Source organism: Bufo gargarizans, chromosome 10 (assembly GCF_014858855.1).
Source record: "Bufo gargarizans isolate SCDJY-AF-19 chromosome 10, ASM1485885v1, whole genome shotgun sequence".
Taxonomy (NCBI): domain Eukaryota; kingdom Metazoa; phylum Chordata; class Amphibia; order Anura; family Bufonidae; genus Bufo; species Bufo gargarizans.
In genome coordinates this window covers 71,730,564-71,749,867 of record NC_058089.1, presented here as the reverse complement: position 1 = coordinate 71,749,867, position 19,304 = coordinate 71,730,564, and the positions used below count along the sequence as shown (strand labels likewise).

General features: G+C 42.8%; 1 protein-coding gene across 1 annotated transcript in view; it reads right to left on the bottom strand.

Annotated features, from left to right (window-relative positions):
- Window positions 1-14,921: 14,921 nt before the first annotated feature.
- The window catches only part of UBXN1 (UBX domain protein 1), a 239,545-nt gene continuing 235,162 nt past the window's right edge, over window positions 14,922-19,304 (bottom strand). The window contains exon 10 of the mRNA XM_044270967.1: window positions 14,922-15,157. Within this exon, the coding sequence (XP_044126902.1) occupies window positions 15,117-15,157 (41 nt within the window). The 3' untranslated portion in view covers window positions 14,922-15,116. The remainder of the gene's footprint in view (window positions 15,158-19,304) is intronic.

The window sequence follows — 19,304 nt, the reverse complement described above, 5'->3', positions numbered from 1 at the left end:
TTCCCAGAAAAAGATTCTCGCAGTTAGATATGCAAACAAACTTTCTTACTTCTCGCCATAAGAGCCGACAGCTTTCGGCATGTAGTACTGTTTTCGCAATATCTCGGCAATACCCATAATTTTATCAATGTTTTTAAGCAGCGTCTATCAAACAATGCGACCCAACTGTTTATGCAATTTTAACTAATTAAGATAGTGGATTTAGTGAAAAAAGCGGACTACATTTTATTTAAAAACTGTTTATGTAAAACTAATAAAAACATTACAAGACGTTGCGTACAAACACATTTTAGGGCTCTTTCACACTTGCGTTCTTTTCTTCCGGCATAGAGTTCCAAAAATCCTGAACACTTGCCGCAAGGCCGGATCCGGAATTAATGCCCATTGAAAGGCATTAATCCGGATCCGGCCTTAAGTTAAACGTCCTTTCGGAGCATTGCCGGATCCGACGTTTAGCTTTTTCTGAATGGTTACCATGGCTGCCGGGACGCTAAAGTCCTGGCAGCCATAGTAAAGTGTAGTGGGGTGCGGGGGAGCAGTATACTTACCGTCCGTGCGGCTCCCGGGGCGCTTCTGAGTGACGTCAGGGCGCCCCACGCGCATGGATGACGTGATCGCATGGCATGTCATCCATGCGCATGGGGCGCTCTGACATCATTCTGGAGCTCCCCGGGAGCCGCATGGATGGTAAGTATACTGCTCCCCCGCTCCCCACTACTACTATGGCAACCAGGACTTTAATAGCGTCCTGGCTGCTATAGTAACACTGAACGCATTTTGAAGACGGATCCGTCTTCAAATGCTTTCAGTTCACTTTTTCCGGATCCGGCGTGTAATTCCGGCAAATGGAGTACACGCCAGATCTGGACAACGCAAGTGTGAAAGAGCCCTTATATACATTCAAAGTATTTTTTTTTATGTAAAACAAATAAAAACATTATGATGCGTTACATACAAATACATTTTATACACATTCAAAAGTGTAGCATCTTCAAAAGCTTCGAAACGTGTTTTACCAAGGTACATTTGCCGCGCCAAGTAATAATCTGTAATTTATCATGAGGGTTCTTAAAAAGGACCATGTATTTAGTGTTTAAATTTATGGTTCGGCTTTTCTTACCCTGACAAAAAATTTTTTTTAACGAGATACATAATGCTCAAGTTTCTGTGGTGTTTGTATTTGTCAAATGCGTTTTGCATTTCAAAATTTTCACAAGCCGCCTCCATTAAATCATCAACGACTGCCAAATTTACCTTGTCCGGTGGGAATAGATCAGCAGCTGTAAAATTTTGCGGTATTCCCTCGACAAACCTGATATTTGTAAACAAACAGCTTAGTTCATCGTGCAATTTCTGCCAACAAGCGTAAAACCAAATGACGTTATCAGGTGTTGAAATTGAGCCATGTTTAATAGCCGGAAGGTAGCGTTGTAAAGTCGTCAGTCAGACGTCTCTTTGTGTAGACACACTTTTGCGTTTTACTTAACGGTCTTATCTCTACGGTCAAAAGTTTTCTGTTTCTGAAAATTCAGTTTTGCTCGATACCTATTGTTTTCTGCGTCTTGGGATCGGAGTTGCGTGAGTAGTCCAGTACAAGGTGTTTTAAACGGTCAAAATTAACAAGTCGGGCGTTAGCGACGTTGAGCGTTATACCCTAAACCTTTAATACAGCTTTACCGTTGTTGAGTTTGTAAACGTACGTCAACGTTAGAACTATTTATCTAGAAGGTGTATTCCATAAACAGCGCGAATTTTAACAGTACCTTGTAAACAGAACATTTTAGATTCGCTAACCTCGAAGCCATTCGTTCATTTGTCTACGCTCTTGATGCTATACATGCAGCTATACAATCTTTGTTAAATTGAGTTTTACAGACTGCCGAGCCGTGTGATTATAACCAACTGCACTTAGACGATGGTGAGACGTTTGACTCCATTTTTTCAAATAGATATTCTAGAGATGAATTTAGCGCTGAAACATATTTGAACAATATCGCTAATGCTTTACAGAGCATAGAGTGCATAGCCGGTAATTCACTTAAACTATTCGTCATAATTGTCAGGGACCGTCGCGGTGGTGCCGAAGTCGTTTGGGCGGCGTAGCGTATAGCCGTATTATTAAACGCAAAATAAACATTTATGCGACTTTAACAATTACGATAATAACGTTTGCCTGGCTGCTTTGAGCTATGTCGTGTTGTTAGTGAAAGCCCATCAACTGCATTGTGATTTACAAATACCCGAAGGGCGTTCGGTATCTTTTAGCGAAATTGTTGAGTTTGAAAAATATTTAAACATAACAATTAAAGTTTTGTATCACAATAGGGGCCAGCGGCATTATTATCATACAGGTAATACTGCTAAAGAAAAGACGGTTTATATAATGCATCATGAAAATCATTATTACAGCATCAAAAATCTAAAACTTTTATCGGAGCCAAATATTTATGCGTCCAGTGCTGCTCTGTATACAACAATAAACACCAACACGGCTGTATACAGTTTTGCAAAACGTGTCAGTGGTCGGATTGTGTTGATCAGGACGATAATGTTCAGTGCCCGATATGCCTGGTGCTTTGTCGTTCAGGGACGTGCTTTGAAACGCATAGAAGCCATCACTTAGTGATAACGCGTTTGTAAGAAAAAAAACTTTTTGCGTTTTTTTGTTACAGATATATAGACTGGGGAGCTGAGCACAAGTGTGGCGGTTTAAAGTGCAGCGTCTGCGGTGGGCTAGTTGGCAAATTTAACGACCACGTCTGTTACATGCAGCCTTACAACCCCAAACAAGCGACTGATAAGTACATCTTTTACGACTTTGAGTGCATGCAAGAAACAGGCACACATACAGGTCCTTCTAAAAAAATTAGCATATTGTGATAAAGTTCATTATTTTCTGTAATGTACTGATAAACATTAGACTTTCATATATTTTAGATTAATTACACACCAACTGAAGTAGTTCAAGCCTTTTATTGTTTTAATATTGATGATTTTGGCATACAGCTCATGAAAACCCAAATTTCCTATCTAAAAACATTTGCATATTTCATCCGACCAATAAAAGAAAAGTGTTTTTAATACAAAAAAAGTCAACCTTCAAATAATTATGTTCAGTTATGCACTCAATACTTGGTCGGGAATCCTTTTGCAGAAATGACTGCTTCAATGCGGCGTGGCATGGAGGCAATCAGCCTGTGGCACTGCTGAGGTGTTATGGAGGCCCAGGATGCTTCGTTAGCAGCCTTAAGCTCATCCAGAGTGTTGGGTCTTGCGTCTCTCAACTTTCTCTTCCCAATATCCCACAGATTCTCTATAGGGTTCAGGTCAGGAGAGTTGGCAGGCCAATTGAGCCCAGTAATACCATGGTCAGTAAACCATTTACCAGTGGTTTTGGCACTGTGAGCAGGTGCCAGGTCGTGCTGAAAAATGAAATCTTCATCTCCATAAAGCTTTTCAGCAGATGGAAGCATGAAGTGCTCCAAAATCTCCTGATAGCTAGCTGCATTGACCCTGCCCTTGATAAAACACAGTGGACCAACACCAGCAGCTGACATGGCACCCCAGACCATCACTGACTGTGGGTACTTGACACTGGACTTCAGGCATTTTGGCATTTCCCTCTCCCCAGTCTTCCTCCAGACTCTGGCACCTTGATTTCCGAATGACATGCAAAATTTGCTTTCATCCGAAAACTTACTTTGGACCACTGAGCAACAGTCCAGTGCTGCTTCTCTGTAGCCCAGGTCAGGCGCTTCTGTCGCTGTTTCTGGTTCAAAAGTGGCTTGACCTGGGGAATGCGGTACCTGTAGCCCATTTCCTGCACACGCCTGTACACGGTGGCTCTGGATGTTTCTACTCCACACTCAGTCCACTGCTTCCGCAGGTCCCCCAAGGTCTGGAATCGGTCCTTCTCCACAATCTTCCTCAGGGTCCGGTCACCTCTTCTCGTTGTGCAGCGTTTTCTGCCACACTTTTTTCTTCCCACAGACTTCCCACTGAGGTGCCTTGATACAGCACTCTGGGAACAGCCTATTCGTTCAGAAATTTCTTTCTGTGTCTTACCCTCTTGCTTGAGGGTGTCAATGATGGCCTTCTGGACAGCAGTCAGGTCGGCAGTCTTACCCATGATTGCAGTTTTGAGTAATGAACCAGGCTGGGAGTTTTTAAAAGCCTCAGGAATCTTTTGCAAGTGTTTAGAGTTAATTAGTTGATTCAGATGATTAGGTTAATAGCTCGTTTAGAGGACCTTTTTCATGATATGCTAATTTTTTTAGATAGGAATTTGGGGTTTTCATGAGCTGTATGCCAAAATCATCAATATTAAAACAATAAAAGGCTTGAACTACTTCAGTTGTGTGTAATGAATCAAAAATATATAAAAGTCTAATGTTTATCAGTACATTACAGAAAATAATGAACTTTATCACAATATGCTAATTTTTTTTTAGAAGGACCTGTATACCCAATTACATTTAGGCGACTACATTATACTGCCCTAATTCCTGGCAATTTAGCGTTAAATCCTGTATGCGCAATTTTGTACGCTTTTTTATTGACGTAAAGTTTTCCGGCTACACATTCATAGTGCATAATGCCAGTTGGTACGACGCTTATTTTGTTATTCAGGAGCTGATCAACGAAAAATGTAAAATTGACATTATAAACCAAGGAGGATGTATAAATCTGAAGGTGTCGACCCTTTAACCACTTCAACCCCCCTAGCTGAAACACCCTTATTGACCAGGCCACTTTTTACACTTCTGCACTACACTACTTTCACCGTTTATTGCTCGGTCATGCAACTTACCACCCAAATGAATTTTACCTCTTTTTCTTCTCACTAATAGAGCTTTCATTTGGTGGTATTTCATTGCTGCTGACATTTTTACTTTTTTTGTTATAAATCGAAATTTAACAAAATTTTGGCAAAAAAATGACATTTTTTACTTTCAGTTGTAATTTTTTTTTTAAAACTACATCCATATATAAATTTTTCGCTAAATTTATTGTTCTACATGTCTGATTAAAAAAATAAATGTTTGGGTAAAAAAAAATATGATTTGGGTAAAAGTTATAGCATTTACAAACTATGGTACAAAAATGTGAATTTCTGCTTTTTGAAGCAGCTCTGACTTTCTGAGCACCTGTCATGTTTCCTGAGGTTCTACAATGCCCAGACAGTGGAAAACCCCCACAAATGACCCAATTTCGTAAAGTAGACACCCTAAGGTATTCGCTGATGGGCATAAAGAGTTCATAGAACTTTTTATTTTTTTGTCACAAGTTAGTGGAATATGAGACTTTGTAATAAAAAAAATAATAATAAAAAATCATCATTTTCCGCTAACTTGTTACAAAAAATAATAAATTCTAGGAACTCGCCCCTCACGGAATACCTTGGGGTGTCTTCTTTCCAAAATGGGGTCACTTGTGGGGTAGTTATACTGCCATGGCATTTTAGGGGCCCATATGCGTGAGAAGTAGTTTGCAATCAAAATCTGTAAAAAATGGCCTGTGAAATCCGAAAGGTGCTCTTTGGAATGTGGGCCCTTTTGCCCACCTAGGCGGCAAAAAAGTGTCACACATGTGGTATCGCCGTACTCAGGAGAAGTTGGGGAATGTGTTTTGGGGTGTCATTTTACATATACCCATGCTGGGTGAGAGAAATATCTCGGCAAAAGACAACTTTTCCCATTTTTTTATACAAAGTTGGCACTTGACCAAGATATTTATTTCACCCAGCATGGGTATATGTAAAATGACACCCCAAAACACATTCCCCAACTTCTCCTGAGTACGGCAATACCACACGTGTGACACTTTTTTGCAGCCTAGGTGGGCAAATGGGCTCACATTCTAAAGAGCACTTTTCGGATTTCGCAGGGCATTTTTTACAGATTTTGATTTCAAACTACTTCTCACGCATATGGGCCCCTAAAATGCCAGGGCAGTATAACTACCCCACAAGTAACCCCATTTTGGAAAGAAGACACCCCAATGTATTCCGGGAGGGGCATGACGAGTTCCTAGAATTTTTTAGTTTTTGTCACAAGTTAGTGGAATATGAGACTTTGTAATAAAATAAAAAAATAAAATAAATCATCATTTTCCGCTAACTTGTGACAAAAAATAAAAAATTCGAGGAACTCGCCATGCCCCTTACGGAATACCTTGGGGTGTCTTCTTTCCAAAATGCTGTCACTTGTGGGGTAGTTATACTGCCCTGGCATTTTAGGGGCCCATATGCGTGAGAAGTAGTTTGAAATCAAAATCTGTAAAAAAATGCCCTGTGAAATCCGAAAGGTGCTCTTTGGAATGTGGGCCCATTTGCCCACCTAGGCTGCAAAAAAGTGTCACACGCGTGGTATCGCCGTACTCAGGAGAAGTTGGGGAATGTGTTTTGGGGTGTCATTTTACATATACCCAGGCTGGGTGAGAGAAATATCTCAGCAAAAGACAACTTTTCCTATTTTTTTATACAAAGGTGGCATTTGACCAAGATATTTATCTTACCCAGCATGGGCATATGTAAAATGACACCCCAAAACACATTCCCTAACTTCTGAGTACGGCGATACCACATACGTGACACTTTTTTGCAGCCTAGATGCGCAAAGGTGCCCAAATTCCTTTTAGGAGGGCATTTTTAGACATTTGGATCCCAGACTTCTTCTCACGCTTTAGGGCTCCTAAAAAGCCAGGGCAGTATAAATACCCCACATGTGACCCCATTTTGGAAAGAAGACACCCCAAGGTATTCAATGAGGGGCCTGGCGAGTTCATAGAATTATTATTTTTGGGCATAAATTATTGGAAATTGATATTTTTTATTTTTTTCTCACAAAGTCTCACTTTCCGCTAACTTGGGACAAAAATTTCAATCTTTCATGGACTCAATATGCCCCTCAGCGAATACCTTGGGGTGTCTTGGGGTGTTTGTACTGCCCTGGCACTTGAGGGTCTCTGCAATCATTACATGTATGGCCAGCATTAGGAGTTTCTGCTATTCTCCTTATATTGAGCATACAGGTAATGAGTTTTTTTTTCCCGTTCAGCCTCTGGGCTGAAAGAAAAAAATGAACGGCACAGATTTCTTCATTCACATCGATCAATGTGGATGAAAAAAATCTCTGCCAAAAAAATAAAAGGAGGGAAAAGGCGTCTGCCAGGACATAGGAACTCCGCCCAACATCCATACCCACTTAGCTTGTATGCCCTGGCAAACCAGATTTCTCCATTGACATCAATCGATCTGGATGAATAAATCATTGCCGGGATTTTTTTTTGTTTGGTTTTATATACAAAATGTTTGCCAAAGCATATGAACACCGCCACCTCCTCAGCTCATATGCCTCGGCAAACGTATCTTTTACTGCAGAGGAGAAATCTCGTCTTGCAGCGCCACATACACAGACTTTTGTGTAATCTGACAGCAGCGCAATGCTTCTGTCAGAATGCACATCAGTGCTGCAGCTAGTCGATCGGTTGGTCCACCTGGAAGGTAAAAAAAACAAAACAAAAAAGAAAAAAACAGGCTGCAACGCAATAAATTTTATTAACTTTATAATAATCTTTGAACAGAACATATAAACTTTATTTAACTTTTGGAACTGTACGCTAACTTTTTTGCTTACTGGTGTTTTTTTTTTTTACCTTTATAGGACAAACCTCTCCTTCCCCATGGGACAATGTGCAAAGCGCAAATCGCCCAAAGATGTGGCGAAGTGCATTATGCACTTTGTCCCAGGTGAAAGGAGAGGTTTGCAGCAGCTCTGTGTGTGAATGGGCCCTAATAGCCCGGTGTGCCTGTCCTAGTGAGATGTGATCCCTATGTGTACCTGTGTGTGGTACTTCCGGAAACACTCCCCTAAGCATAGGGCAGGGTGGTCAGGGCAGTCAGGACAGAAATAGCGGGTGTCACGCCTTATTCCACTCCTGCTACAGACACGACATCTTTTTCAGGGTGACGGTTGGGTTGAGGTACCAGGTTGGGGAAATGTCGCTCGTGTAGACGGCTAACTACACTGGTGGATGGGGCCACGGAACCTCCTGGATACAGGAGGTTCTCGATGATCTCTTCCTGAAATTTGATGAAGGATCGTGTTCTCCCAGCCTTACTGTAGAGAACAAAACTATTATACAGAGCCAAATGAATTAAATATACAGACACCTTCTTATACCAGCGTCTGGTGCGTCGGGAAACTAAATACGGAGCCAACATCTGGTCATTGAAGTTCACCCCTCCCATGTGAAGGTTATAGTCGTGGACTGAGAGGGGCTTTTCAATGACACTGGTTGCTCGCTCAATTTGGACTGTCGTGTCTGCGTGAATGGAGGAGAGCATGTAAACGTCACGCTTGTCTCTCCATTTCACCGCGAGCAGTTCTTGGTTACACAAGGCAGCCATCTCTCTCCTTGCAAGACGGGTGGTAACAAGCTGTTGGGGGAAGCCCGCGCGACTAGTTTGCGCGGTGCCACAGCAGCCAATCTGTTCTAGAAACAAATGCCTGAAGAGGGCCACACTTGTGTAGAAATTGTCCACATAAAGATGGTACCCCTTGCCAAATAAGGGTGACACCAAGTCCCAGGCTGTCTTCCCACTGCTCCCCAGGTAGTCAGGGCAACCGACCAGCTCCAGGGTCTGATCTTTTCCCTCATAGATCCGAAATTCGTGGGTATAGCCTGTGGCCCTTTCACAGAGCTTATACAATTTGACCCCATACCGGGCGCGCTTGCTTGGGATGTATTGTTTGAAGCCAAGGCGCCCGGTAAAATGTATTAGGGACTCGTCTACGCAGATGTTTTGGTCAGGGGTATACAAATCTGCAAATTTCTGGTTGAAGTGGTCTATGAGGGGCCGAATTTTGTGGAGCCGGTCAAAAGCTGGGTGGCCTCTGGGACGGGAGGTGGTGTTGTTGCTAAAGTGCAGGAAACGCAGGATGGTCTCAAATCGTGTCCTGGACATAGCAGCAGAGAACATGGGCATGTGATGAATTGGGTTCGTGGACCAATACAGACGTGGACAAAATTGTTGGTACCCTTTGGTCAATGAAAGAAAAAGTCACAATGGTCACAGAAATAACTTTAATCTGACAAAAGTAATAATAAATTAAAATTCTATAAATGTTAACCAATGAAAGTCAGACATTGTTTTTCAACCATGCTTCAACAGAATTATGTAAAAAAATAAACTCATGAAACAGGCATGGACAAAAATGATGGTACCCCTAGAAAACACAGAACATAATGTGACCAAAGGGACATGTTAATTCAAGGTGTGTCCACTAATTAGCATCACAGGTGTCTACAACCTTGTAATCAGCCATTGGGCCTATATATATGGCTCCAGGTAATCACTGTGTTGTTTGGTGATATGGTGTGTACCACACTCGACATGGACCAGAGGAAGCAAAGGAAAGAGCTGTCTCAAGAGATCAGAAAGAAAATTATAGACAAGCATGTTAAAGGTAAAGGCTATAAGACCATCTCCAAGCAACTAGATGTTCCTGTGAGTACAGTTGCACATATTATTCATAAGTTTAAGATCCATGGGACTGTAGCCAACCTCCCTGGACGTGGCCGCAGGAGGAAAATTGATGACAAATCTAAGAGACGGATAATCCGAATGGTAACAAAAGAGCCTAGAAAGACTTCTAAAGAGATTCAAGGTGAACTTCATGCTCAAGGAACATCAGTGTCAGATCGCACCATCCGTCGTTGTTTGAGCCAAAGTGGACTACATGGGAGACGACCAAGGAGGACACCATTGTTGAAAACGAATCATAAAAAAGCAAGACTGGAATATGCCAAACTACATGTTGACAAGCCACAAAGCTTCTGGGAGAATGTCCTGTGGACAGATGAGACAAAAATCGAAGTTTTTGCCAAGGCACATCAGCTGTATGTTCACAGACGAAAAAATGAAGCATATCAAGAAAAGAACACTGTCCCTACTGTGAAACATGGAGGAGGCTCTGTTATGTTCTGGGGCTGCTTTGCTGTGTCTGGCACAGGGTGTCTTGAATCTGTGCAGGGTACAATGAAATCTCAAGACTATCAAGGAATTCTAGAGAGAAATGTACTAGCCAGTGTCAGAAAGCTTGGTCTCAGTCGCAGGTCATGGGTCTTGCAACAGGACAATGACCCAAAACACACCGCTAAAAACACCCAAGAATGGCTAAGAGGAAAAAATTGGACTATTCTAAAGTGGCCTTCTATGAGCCCTGACCTCAATCCTATTGAGCATCTTTGGAAGGAGCTGAAACATGCAGTCTGGAAAAGGCACCCTTCAAACCGGACACAACTGGAGCAGTTTGCTCATGAGGAGTGGGCCAAAATACCTGCTGAGAGGTGCAGATGTCTCATTGACAGTTACAGGAAGCGTTTGATTGCAGTGATTGCCTCAAAAGGTTGCGCAACAAAATATTAAGTTAGGGGTACCATCATTTTTGTCCATGCCTGTTTCATGAGTTTATTTTTTTACATAATTCTGTTGAAGCATGGTTGAAAAACAATGTCTGACTTTCATTGGTTAACATTTATAGAATTTTAATTTATTATTACTTTTGTCAGATTAAAGTTATTTCTGTGACCATTGTGACTTTTTCTTTCATTGACCAAAGGGTACCAACAATTTTGTCCACGTCTGTATGACCGCAATTCATGCTTTTTGGTTAGACCCATGTTGAGGAGAAGGCCCAGAATTTTTTTTATTTCGGAAACTTGGCTGGGCATAATAGCTTCCCGGGTTGGCGGATATAAATTGAGTGGCATACCGATTTGTTTCTGACACAACTAAGTCCAAGAGCTCCGCAGTCAAGAACAGCTCAAAAAATCCCAGGGCCGAACCGATCTGAGCTGTCTCAACCCGAACTTCAGACTGGGCGGTGAAAGGGGGAACTACAGGTGCGGCTGAAGTTGGGGACTGCCAATCAGGGTTTGCCAGCACCTCAGGGATTCTAGAGGCTCTACGGGCCTGTCTGTGCGGTGGCTGCGACGGGGGAACTACTGCACGTGCCACCGTACCAGCTTCAACTGCCCTTCTGGTGCTTGCCACTTCACCATGTTGTACGGCAGTGCTGGTACTAGGTCCAGGATGGGCTGCGCTGCTGGTGTATGCCTCACCACGCAATCCGACAGCGCCAGCCCCACTCTGCTGCCCTTAAAGCGGATCCTGCGCAACCTGTGGTCTAGCGACACGGGGCCGGGTACGCCTGGTGCTATCAGGGACCTCAACCTCCTCGTCCGAACTTTGAGTCAGACTGCCACTGCTTTCTACAGGTTCATATTCTGACCCGCTAGATTCATCAGATGAGGGTTCCCATTCCTCATCCGACTGGGTCAGAAGCCTGTAGGCCTTTTCAAAAGAATACCACCTGTTTGACATTTGGGCTACTAAATTTAGGGGTATTCCCTGAGACTACCCAAGAAAAAAAGCAAGCCTGTCTTACAAATGGGAGGCTAGCGAAGTACCGGAGGCCGCTGCGGTTGATAAAAAATATCAAAACTGATTTTTTTTTATCGCCTTTTTTAGCGCTTGGAAAGTGATTGTGCAGTGATAAAAAAAAATAGATTTTTTTGTCACTGCGGCGGGGCGGGCGTGGGTGAACCCACGTGTGGGCGACCGATCAGGCCTGATTGGGCAAATACTGCATTTTGGGTGGAGGGCGAGCTAAGGTGACACTAATACTATTATAGATCTGACTGTGATCAGTTTTGATCACTTACAGATACTATAAAAGTACAAATGCTGATTAGCGATACGCTAATCAGCGAATAAGTGACTGCGGTGCGGTGGGCTGGGCGCTAAACGATCGCTAAACTACCTAACCAAGGGGCCTAAACTATCCCTAAAACCTAACAGTCAATACCAGTGAAAAAAAAAAGTGACAGTTTACACTGATCACTTTTTTCCCTTTCACAAGTGATTGACAGGGGCAAGAAGGTGTGAACAAGGGGTTAATTGGGGTGCAGGGGGGTGATCTGGGGCTATGTGTGGTGTTTTGTGCTACTCACTGTGATGCCTGCTCCTCTGCTGGAACCAACCGACCAAAAGGACCAGCAGAGGAGCAGGGAAGCCATTTAACACATTATATTTACAAATATAATGTGTTAAATGGCTTCTGATTTGTGATTTTAAAACTCGCCAGCCTGCCAGCCACAATCATTGGCTGGCAGGCTGGTGACGAAATAGTGCTTGTACTTTTGCCGGCCCGCGATGCGCATGCGCGGGCCGGCTCAGTCCGAAATCTTGCGTCTCGCGAGATGACGCACGGATGCGTCCAGGAGGAATGATTCGTCCGCCTCCCGGACACATCCGTGCGTTATGCAGTCCGGAGGCGGTTAAGGGGTTAAAGTTTAAGTGCTGTTTTATTTTTATTTGTGTAATGTATGGGGGCAGTGATGTTAACCATTTTTGTAATATACTTTAATTACTGAAATCATACTTTTTTTAATTAGAAAATAGCTCTAAAGTGGCCTATTTTGAGCCTTAGGCCTCTTTCACACTTGCGTTATCCGGATCCGGCGTGTACTCCACTTGCCGGAATTACACGCCGGATCCGGAAAAACGCAAGTGTACTGAAAGCATTTGAAGACGGATCCGTCTTCAAAATGCTTTCAGTGTTACTATGGCACCCAGGACGCTATTAAAGTCCTGGTTGCCATAGTAGGAGCGGGGAGCGGGGGAGCGGTATACTTACCATCCGTGCGGCTCCCGGGGCACTCCAGAGTGACGTCAGAGCGCCCCATGCGCATGGATGACGTGCCATGCGATCACGTCATCCATGCGCCTGGAGCGCCCCGGGAGCCGCACGGATGGTAAGTATGCTGCTCCCCCGCTCCCCGCTACACTTTACCATGGCTGCCAGGACTTTAGCGTCCCGGCAGCCATGGTAACCACTCTAAAAAAGCTAAACGTCGTATCCGGCAATGCGCCGAAACGACGTTTAGCTTAAGGCCGGATCCGGATCAATGCCTTTCAATGGGCATTAATTCCGGATCCGGCCTTGCGGCAAGTCTTCAGTTTATTTGGCCGGAGCGAAAAGCGCAGCATGCTGCGGTATTTTCTCCGGCCAAAAAACATTCCGTTCCGGAACTGAAGACATCCTGATGCATCCTGAACGGATTTCACTCCATTCAGAATGCATTAGGATAATCCTGATCAGGATTCTTCCGGCATAGAGCCCCGACGACGGAACTCTATGCCGGAAGACAATAACGCAAGTGTGAAAGAGCCCTTAGCAACACTTGTCTGTATTCTGTTTACATAACAGTGAAGACTTGCTAACACTGACTGTGTTATGTACCCCACTAGTGACAGTGACCCAATCTGAGTGTGTACCGTTAATAACCGCCAATTGTTTTTTATCACTGAGCCAGTTACTTACCCACATACAGACATTTTCTCCCAGTCCAAGCATTGTATATACTAACCTTTTATGTGGCACAGTATCAAATGCTTTGCAGAAGTCAATATATATGACATCCATTGATTTACCCCAATCAAGTCTACTACTTACCTCCTCATAGAAGCTAATTAAATTAGTTTGACATGACCGATCCCTCATGAAGCCATGCCGATATAGTGTTATTCGCTTATTTTCATTGAGGTACTCCAAGATAGCATCTCTCATATCTCTCAAACTGAGAAAACCCTCAGTTTGTTAAACTTACTGACCTATAGTTTACTGGCTCGGTAGTGAGGTATTTCAGACGGATAGAAATTGTCAACCATCTTCCAAAGGGCTAATGATATGAGTTACATCATTTCTGTTTAGGATGATCTTGACAGTGAACCTCCACCAGTACATAATATTGTAAACATGGAGGGCCATGGTGATCGGGGCAAGACTCTAACTTAATGTAGCAGCTGACAAGTCCATAAACAATTTGATCTTGTATGTCTCTGAAAGAGTCTTGCACTTGTGAGCCTCCTCCATAACTCGTTAGGAGCATCAACAACTGCATTTTTAGAAATTGCGTACTCCTCCATCTTGGATGGAGGATTCTTTCTTCAAGTTCACCTACTGCAGTGGAGATTGGTGTTAAAAGGGAGGAAATGTCTTTGTGGAGAGACAGACAAACCATTTCAATTGCTGCAGGTGTCAAACCTCTGCCGATCTGATATTGATGACCTATTCTGAGGATAGGTCATCAATACAAAAAGGCGGACAACCCCTTTAATAGAAAATAGCGCCACATACCTCCTACATCCAATGATATCTCCATTCGGACTGACTCCTGTTCACCGCCACAGTCTATGGTGCAGGCCACAGACTGGAAGAGGCCGCGTTCAGGAGCCGGAGGTTGCGATGACATCACAGCAGCATTCTGCGACCGATCTCAGGCAGCGCAATGATAAATTGCGGTGTCCTGACTCAAGCCTAGGTGGCTGAGCGGTGGCTCATAGGCACCCGTGGTCCTTCATAAACTTCTACCCGATGCCTTGAGGCGAGATGCTTATCTTGCTTCATGGTTATGGGCCATTTGTTTGGGACTCCCAATTTAGGGTTTACCAAATGCCACTGCAGAACTCACATTATCATTAAAGATGATCTGATTGGTTTTACAGGGTACCATTTTGATATTGTAAATTTGGTTTTCGAAACCCAATGCTCGGAGTAGTGCCGTGGCCTCATTGTATCTTTTCCTAGGCCATGTGATATCACTTTCACCAAGCACATCCGCTATCAACTGGAAGGCGCTGTGCATAGTGAGCAGAGAGAAGGCCGTGGCGCTACTGCGAGCGCTGGGACCGATCAGATACTGAGGATAGGTCATCAGTAAACAGATCTTAAAAAACATTTTACGGTAGTATAATTCAGCCATTTATGCCTATTTTCACAGGCAGTTCTACCCTTTCCTTAGTTTGCATATTCATAGGGAGCTTGACACAAAAGAGAATGACGCAAAAGAGAATCGTTTCACACAACTGCTTTATTTCTCCCTGGCAATATATATGCTAACAAATCTCACCATGGGGAAGTGAGGGAGCCAGTCTTTGTTATACTCAATACAATATATGTTCCTGATTTGAATCCGTGTTGGCTTTTAGGTGTTTTCTGGATTTTCTTTTTTGGTTAATTTCAGACAGGACAGGGCTTTGTGCAGTGCTATTTTTTTGCAACAATCAAAACTGCTGAAGGCACCAAACCTAAAGAAAAGACACAAAATATAAAATGGGTGAAATAAAGATGACTGGTCATAAAAGTGAAATATTTCCCTGTCATTATTATGGAACATCATTTCAATATGTTTACATATTTCTTTTTTCAAATGTGCCACACAAAAAGGGGACTGGAGTAATATAAGCTGTGCAATTAAGCTTTTAAACATCTTTTATAATTTTACATGGAAATAAATGCAAAAAACAACTGCACATGAATTAAATCTTCAGTGATGTAACAGAAAATATATGTACCATATACAATCAAGAAAACTATGCAACATGATTAAGAAAAAGTGAGCTGTACATGGAAAAAAAAATGACAGAAACAGAGCACAAACTGATAGAAAACAACATTCAACTTCTTCCCAGTGTGCCAGTATCTTTTTCTATGAAGCAATCCTAAAGGGTTATCTTTATCAGCGAAATTGCAGAAGGCCTCGATGGTAAGGTGTGTCTTTTTTCTGATGACACAAAGATTTATAACAGGCTTGATGTTCCTGGAGGGATACACCAAATGGAAAAGGATTTAGGAAAACTAGAGGATCGGTCAAAAATCTGGCAACTAAAATTTAATGTTGATAAGTGCAAGATAATGCACCTGGGACGTAAAAACCCAAGAGCAGAATATAAAATCAGTGATACAGTCCTAACCTCAGTATCTGAGAAAAGGGATTTAGTGGTCATTATTTCAGAAGACTTAAAGGTAGGCAGACAATGTCACAGAGCAGATAATGGCCAATAGGATAGGGAAGGCACTCATAGGGTAAGTAAATTCAGCAAATCAGGTTTCTAATGGTTTGCTCACCTATTGCGGTTGCATCAATTGGACGCAACTGCAATGGAGATCGAGTGTAAATAGGTGACGGGTTGTGCAGCCTAGATTCGTCCGATCGCCTTGGGCAGGAGCCACCCTGCCGCTTGGGTAATGGTATGAAGAAGAGTACGCTGGACCTTAGGTCGAGCGTGTGGACCACAGAGGGCGCACAAAACAACCGGTCAAAGGCAATATTTGAGTTCAGCAGTGTTCCATTTATTCTTAAAGGGAGTCACCTCCATATGGCCATATACAGTGCTTACATGGCTCTGTAGCACACCTATACAGGATTGTAACGGTACCTTTGTTCTTTTCTTTAGACTTGCACAAGAAGGAAAAACGAAGTTTAATTCACATGCAAATGAGCACTCGCAAGTGCCCAGGGGCGGCGTTCAATGTGTAGGTGCCCAGGCTGCTCTGCATTCTTACTCCTCCCCAGCCTCTTCCTTTGCCCGCCCTCCAAGTCTCTTGTTTCATTGATAGGTCCGGACTTGGAGGGCGGGCAAAGGCAGAGGCTAGGGAGGAGTAAAGTGAAAAGAAGGCAGAGCAGCCTGGGCTCCTACACATGAACGCCGCCCCTGGGCACTTGAGAGTGCTCATTTGCATATGAATTAAACTTCGTTTTTCCTGCTGGTGCAAGTCTATAGACAAAGACAAAGGTACCGTTACAATACTGTGTAGGTGTGCTGCAGAGCCATGTAAGCACTGTATATGGCCATATGGAGGTGACAGACTCCCTTTAAGACAACGCGTTTCGGGGTGCTAAGGTCCCCTTTATCAAGTTTAAAATAAAGTAAAAATGGAAAAACATGTTTTGTGAAAACACAAGATTTGTGCTCCCCTATGATAATATATAAAACAAACAAATCAATTATTATAATAAATATATAAATAAATGAATAAATAAGTATAATTGCAAAGGCATACACTGATAGAATAATAATAAATGAACACCTATGTATAAGGAAAGTATATCTCATGTATATATATTTATGTAAAACCTGGTATCAAAACGGTAGTATCAAAATATATATATAGGTAATATACATAGAGGGTAAAAAAATAAATAAAAGGATTATACATACATATATTTTGGGTCAAGGCTAAATATGAACTTGAAGGTAAAAAAAAAAAAGGATTATACATATACATATACATATATATATATATACACACACAAAGAATAATTAGTACTAATCATAATAAATTAGATGAATGCTAAAAACAAAGACAAAAAAATTCACAATAAAGTTTTGATATACAATATCTCTACCATGAGACTGATCCGTATTTCATCTATAAATATAAAATACCTAAATAACACCAATGCAAGCCACTAACATAAAAAAAACATATAGAATCAGACTTTTTGATGTGGTAGCTGGGAAACCATAGTGGAAAAGCAAGGCTGATGTTTCCATACGTTTACAGAAAAACAGTATCAGGTGTGAAGAAAGCTATGACAAATGTAATATGATGTGTCCGCTGGCAAACAAGAGGTATTGTATCTACTGACAAGCAGGGGGTATTTCTGTCCTGAGGGGGATCAGAACCTATGGATATGCATTATATGTGTATATCTGCAATACACATATATATTAGCCCGCTGTGTGCACATTCAATATACACATATATTAGTCCGCGCAAAAGTCGGCGGCAGAGTGTCCTGGCAGATCAGACCAAAAGTTATAGCCCCGCATGATGTATTTGGTAAAAAAATATACAGGTCCTTCTAAAAAAATTAGCATATTGTGATAAAGTTCATTATTTTCTGTAATGTACTGATAAACATTAGACTTTCATATATTTTAGATTCATTACACACAACTGAAGTAGTTCAAGCCTTTTATTGTTTTAATATTGATGATTTTGGCATACAGCTCATGAAAACCCCAAATTCCTATCTAAAAAAATTAGCATATCATGAAAAGGTCCTCTAAACGAGCTATTAACCTAATCATCTGAATCAACTAATTAACTCTAAACACTTGCAAAAGATTCCTGAGTGTCATGGAACCATGAACCAGACGTACAACAAGAGATAAGTGGAAAATAAGAAGGTTTTATTGAAGAGCAAGCCGTAAGCAAAGTCCGAACGGATGGCTAAACCGAAGCAGGGTCTTGCGGAGACAGAGGTCAGGAACCAGAAGGGTAGTCAGACGAAGCCAGGAACAGGAACCAACGGGGTAGTCAGACGAAGCCGGAATCAGGAACCAACTGGGTAGTCAGACGAGGCCAGGATCAGGAACCAGAAGCAGCAGCAGTCTTGGAAGAATGTGAACACAGGAGGACCAAGCAAGGAACTGAAGCCACAGACCTCCTATATATATGAGCTAGGCATCCAGCTCCTCCCAGTGGGAAGGAGGAGCCGCAGGGTAGGAGGCTACAAGAAAACCCAGAAACCAAGATGGCCGCCAGCACATGTCAAACGAAGGGAACAGCAAGGAGGTAAGACCATGACACTGAGGCTTTTAAAAACTCCCAGCCTGGTTCATTACTCAAAACCGCAATCATGGGTAAGACTGCCGACCTGACTGCTGTCCAGAAGGCCATCATTGACACCCTCAAGCAAGAGGGTAAGACACAGAAAGAAATTTCTGAACGAATAGGCTGTTCCCAGAGTGCTGTATCAAGGCACCTCAGTGGGAAGTCTGTGGGAAGGAAAAAGTGTGGCAGAAAACGCTGCACAACTAGAAGAGGTGACCGGACCCTGAGGAAGATTGTGGAGAAGGACCGATTCCAGACCTTGGGGGACCTGCGGAAGCAGTGGACTGAGTGTGGAGTAGAAACATCCAGAGCCACCGTGTACAGGCGTGTGCAGGAAATGGGCTACAGGTGCCGCATTCCCCAGGTCAAGCCACTTTTGAACCAGAAACAGCGGCAGAAGCGCCTGACCTGGGCTACAGAGAAGCAGCACTGGACTGTTGCTCAGTGGTCCAAAGTACTTTTTTCGGATGAAAGCAAATTTTGCATGTCATTCGGAAATCAAGGTGCCAGAGTCTGGAGGAAGACTGGGGAGAGGGAAATGCCAAAATGCCTGAAGTCCAGTGTCAAGTACCCACAGTCAGTGATGGTCTGGGGTGCCAGTCAGCTGCTGGTGTTGGTCCACTGTGTTTTATCAAGGGCAGGGTCAATGCAGCTAGCTATCAGGAGATTTTGGAGCACTTCATGCTTCCATCTGCTGAAAAGCTTTATGGAGATGAAGATTTCATTTTTCAGCACGACCTGGCACCTGCTCACAGTGCCAAAACCACTGGTAAATGGTTTACTGACCATGGTATTACTGTGCTCAATTGGCCTGCCAACTCTCCTGACCTG